The sequence below is a fragment of the Microcebus murinus genome, chromosome 8 (genome assembly GCF_040939455.1).
Source record: "Microcebus murinus isolate Inina chromosome 8, M.murinus_Inina_mat1.0, whole genome shotgun sequence".
NCBI lineage: Eukaryota > Metazoa > Chordata > Mammalia > Primates > Cheirogaleidae > Microcebus > Microcebus murinus.
The window spans coordinates 34,649,520-34,654,463 of NC_134111.1; the positions used below are offsets into that span (position 1 = coordinate 34,649,520).

The 4,944-nt window shown below is 51.0% G+C and overlaps 1 protein-coding gene across 1 annotated transcript; it reads right to left on the reverse strand.

Moving 5' to 3' along the window:
- Nucleotides 1-1,187: 1,187 nt before the first annotated feature.
- RPRM (reprimo, TP53 dependent G2 arrest mediator homolog) lies at nt 1,188-2,693 on the reverse strand. The gene has a single exon (XM_012779943.2). The coding sequence runs from the start codon at nt 2,432-2,434 to the stop codon at nt 2,105-2,107; it is 330 nt and encodes a 109-aa protein (XP_012635397.1). The 5' UTR covers nt 2,435-2,693; the 3' UTR covers nt 1,188-2,104.
- Between the last annotated feature and the right edge of the window lie 2,251 nt (nt 2,694-4,944).

Here is a 4,944-nt window from a genome sequence, read left to right on the forward strand (position 1 = left end):
ATTCATTAGTATTCAAAAAAACCATGGTAGGTGGGTTGTTATTCCTGGCAAGGTTTACTTTGAGAGTGAAATGGACACCTAGTAGTGGACAAGATGTTAAAGGGCAGGCAAACCTTTTGATCCTAACCTTTGAGTCACTTAAATTGTTTACACCAGTTGTGCTTCTTCCCAAGTAAATGGAACAATTTATTGTTATTTGATTTTAGTCAGTCTTACAGCTGCTACTGCGAAGTCTTTGAAATTTGAATTGCCCTAGCATCTTAGTGGAGCCTTTATAGTCTTGAAAATATTTAGGATTCCACCCCAGGCTTAAAAATAAACTGCTTAAAACCTTTTGTCAAGTTTAAGCCTCAAGTTATTGTATCCCTTGCGGTATTTTCACAGGCATGGTTTTCTAGGCTTTTATTTCCAACACCGTTCAATTTCTGAGCCCTAAATGTGCCAACAACCATCTATCTGTAGCTCTATTCCAGCCCAGTTTTTCCAGTTTTGGTTGTAATATTCATCTCTGGCATTCAGGACCTCGGCTAACTCCTCTGAACCCTTTCCTGGGCCTGTGCTGACTTCTCTAAGCAGCAGCGGACTGGGTGTCTCTTTTCATCACGCCCTTTTGCTAGAAAAAGTAATATGGCAAAGACAATAGTACATATTACGTTGGAGTAACAATAGTTTACCCCAGGGAGTATTAGCGTCACTGTGTGTACTTTAGCAGCTACTTTTCATAGCATTTTATAATTTTTTTTTTTTTTTTTGCCCCTTGAGCTGCATCCCAACGCCTCTTGCTGACGTTGGTCAGGGCAGTGACCTCCCTAAAGGCTGGCCAGGCCGTCTCTTCCTTTCATTAGCGGTGTGACCCTCTGCTCCCGCAGGCGCCTGGCACGGAAGTGCAACCTTCCCGCGGGGCCCTCCTGTCGTCTCACCTACCTGAGAGCTGAGACTAAATGAAATATAAAATATTAACTATAAGAGAAAAAACGAAGGATGCTGCCTCCAATACAGCCCTGTGCCCCCCGCTCCTCTACGTCTCACTCATCCCTCGGCTTCTCCGTCTCGCCCCACCCTCGCCCCTCCATGGGATCCACAAGTTGAATAGCAGCTCTCCATAGCGAATTCCCCCCACCAGACTCACCACCGCCTGTTCCCCCCTGCCGGGGAGCGCAGAATGACCACCAGGAGGCCAGGAACAAAACACTTAAATGTTGCATTTATTAAGGAAATGTTAAATAAGGGGGGAAAAAAGTCAAAACGGTGTCACGGATGTCAAGAGCACTTTAGTGGCGTAAACCGTGCAGTCACGAGCTACGAGGAGTTCTATTCTGGGTCTCTGTCCCGGGGTCAGCTGGAACACTTGCCCACCCCTTCTCCCCCCACCCCCCAAAAAAGACCCAGTTGGAAATGCACTAAAAGAAACAACTCACCCAGTTCATATTCGCAGGCTCCCCCTCCCCCCACCCCTTCTCCCATGACAAAACTCTACCCCCAGGCAGGCAAACAGGCCAGTGGGGCAGAAAAGGACTTATCAAATATACAAATTCAAGCAAACAAACAAAAACCCCTTAAAACGGCACGTTACAATCAATCAAAGGTATTTATCGCCTCTCCCCGCCAGGGTTGGAGGGAGCAGGAGAGAGTGGGCGCGCATCCGGACGCGGATTTGTGCGTCCCCATTAGGACTGTTGTGTGGCGTATAAACAAGTCACTTTTCTGGTCACCAGGCGATCGGTGCCGCGGGGTCTCTCCCCTGACCGCCCTCTTCGCCTGTCCCCAGCGCTCGGCCCACCTGCGGGTGGAGAACGGCCTTCGCCCCGTCTGTCTCCCCACATCTCACGCAAGCGGCAGCTTCCAAAGTTCTGCGCCCTCATCACTCTGTTCTTGCCACTTGCTGCCGAGTCCAGAAGTCAGACGCTCTTCTCCTACAGGCATGGGGACTTTCAGAGGGTGAGCGAGAAACGGGTCGCTTCATCCCGAAAGGTGTTAAGTCTAGAGAGATAACTGACTCCGACAGGTTTGCTTCGCCCAGTCTCTGATGGTGAGGGGCGCAGCCGGGCTGGCGAAGTGGGGAGGCATGGCATGCGGGCGGCGGCCGCGGGGGCCGGGGGACCGGTCAGTAGGGCCCCACGACCACCGCCTCCACCTCTTTAGACGGCCTCCGGTCCTTCACCAGGAAGTTGATCATGCCCTCGGACTTGATGAGCAGGTTACAGCCGAGGAAGAAGATGCCGAAGACCACGGTGAGCGAGAGCACGCACATGACGGCGATCTGCACCACGCGCATGATGTACAGGCTGCGCTCGTCCGGGCCGCCCTCGGCGAAGCCGTCGTCGGTCACCACGGACGCCTGGGTGCAGCAGCGCACCGCGCGCTCCAGCGCCTCGCTGCTGTTGGCCAGGAACAGGCCCGCCACGTCGGTCTGGTTGCCCGGCACCGGATTCATCGCGGGAGCCGGCGAGCGTCCGGGGAGGCGCGGGTCCGAGGGCAGGGAAGGCTGTGCGCCGCGCGGGAGGAACAGGTGCCGGGCTGAGCGCTCTCACTCGCTGGCTTGCGCGCGCAGGGGCTCCCAGCTCTCTCCTTTCCAAAGTCCCCGGGCCGTGGGAGTTTCCCAGGAGCCTCTCCGACGCGCGCCGCAGCCCGGCTCTTCTACGCCCTGCACGCCGTCCGCTCCTGCCCGGGCGGCGCTCGCTCCCGCCGCTCGCTCGACTGGGGGCTGTCGGAACTTGGCGGGGCTGGGCCAGCCGGGCCGTGGGAGGCGCGGGCCGCCGCCGCGGCTGCCGCGAGCGAACAGCGGCCCCTGCCGGCCGCGCCGCCGCCCTGCGCCCGCCGCGCCTGGGCGGGGGAGCGAGCACACACACACAGGGGCGAGCGCCGTCTGGCTCTCCGGGCTGCGCCTCCCTTGCAACTCCAAAGGCCACGCGGCGGTCACCGTCCTCTTCCGGCTTGATGGATGAATAAAGCGTTTTCGGGGGAAGGGGGTGCGGTCACGGAAAGTTTCAGAAGAACTGGGACGCACCAGCTCTGGGTGTCCTTTGCCTGCCGCCACTCTGACCTCCGAGCGGGCGGAAAGTGGCCACGAAGCGCAGGTGCCAGCTGGTGCTGGCCCAGGCGGAGGCACCGGCCCGCCGCCTGCCTGCCTCCGTCTCGCCTGCGACGGATTTCTAGTGGAGTGAGGTGACTGAGAATTTTTTTTTTTTTTAAAGCAATGAATTAAGAAAGCCAGGTAAGAAGGAACAGAAGAAGAAAGGAAGGAAAGGCAAAAGGGAAGGAAGGAGAAAGAAGTAAGGGCTCCACCCACACCCCACCCCACTTTACAAAAGCGATTGGGAGACAGAGCAGGGCAGGTTTTATAGTGACTTTTGAGGCCAAGGGAAGAGGGGTGGAGGAAGGAGGTGTTCCTCCGTGGCCCTTGTGTGGAAGCGGTTCCCAGGAGCAGGGTCACCTCTCTGGTAAGGGAGGTGGCCAGAGTGGCCGCTTGCTTGTAGTCTTAATTGCAGATGAGTTTTTGGATGTGCTTCCAGCATTTGTGTCTGTTGGCAGTAAATCGGTTGTTTAAGGGCATTGCTCACCAACATCCATCGCCTGGAACTCTGGCCAACTGCGGAAGCCGTCCTCGTTTTCCATAAGCTGATGCTGTCACCCTTCGTCATTTCAAACCAAACTACAGATGTGTTAGGGGCCTTATTGAGGCTTTGGCTCATTATGAATTGGCTGTTGGTTTCTGTGAAACCTGTCAGATGAAGTTTCTTAAGCTCTAGAAGAATACATTAGGGTTTCTCCTCCCTTCCCTTTTCCCTCCCTCCTATCATCCTTCTCTTTCTTCCAGCTGGAAACCAGTAACTTGAAGGCCAGTCCAAACCTTTAAGAGAATGCATATACTAAATTTCTATGAAATGTTATCATCACACATAAATGATAAATATTTGAGGTGATGAGTATGCTAATTACTCAGATTTGATCATTGCACAATGTATACATGTAGCACAATATCACTTTGTACCCGATAAATATATACAGTTTTCAATTATTTGTCAACTAAAATTAAAATAAAACTAAAAAAAATGTGGTAGCTGTCTTGCCATTTTCAATTCTTCTTCTTCTTTTTTTTTTTCTCACTCTGTCACCCAGGCTGGAATGCAGTGGTTCAATCATAGTTCACTGTATGTAACTCCTTGGGCTCAAGAGATGCTCTTGCCTGAGCCTCCCCAAGTAGCTAGGACTATAGGTACATGCCAAACCACCATGCCTGGCTAATTTTATATTTTTGCAGAGATGGGGTCTCACTGTGTCACCCAGGCCGGTCTCAAACTCCTGACCTCAAGTGATCCTCCTGCCTCAGCTTCCCAAGGTGCTGGGATAACAAGCATGAACCACAGCACCCAGCCTTCACCTCTACTGTTAATTCCACTCTATTTGCTTGGTACATCTTTATTTTTGTCTTTTCAAACATCATTTATTCCATGGTCAGAGGTTTCCTTAAATGTTTTTACACTACTTCCTGACTATCATAAAATAGAATGAAATGCCTTTTAGTTAAGAGTTTCCAATTTTTTGGATGTTTATTGTATATCAGTTGCAATAAGTTTGGTTCTTTTAAATAGCTATTGTTTTGGGGGTGGGGATGAAAACCCCCACTTCTGGGCTTCACCCACAATTTTCCTGGTTTGTGGCTCTAGTTTCACATAATTTAATCTGGCCTGCAAAATGTCCCCACTTTCAACAATTTCTTCTTAGAACAAATTTATTATTAATTGGTTGGAAAGAATTTATTTAAATATTACTATATAATCAGTCTATCTTAATGTGGGTAATACTTAAAAATAATAAAATATAATGTATGTGTGAAAGAGTTACACAAATATAAGAAAATATAAAGCAATACTGAAATGAATGGTAGCAGAAAGTAATAGAAATTTTAAAAAGCCAAAGGTCAGAGAACAGAGGCTGAACTCC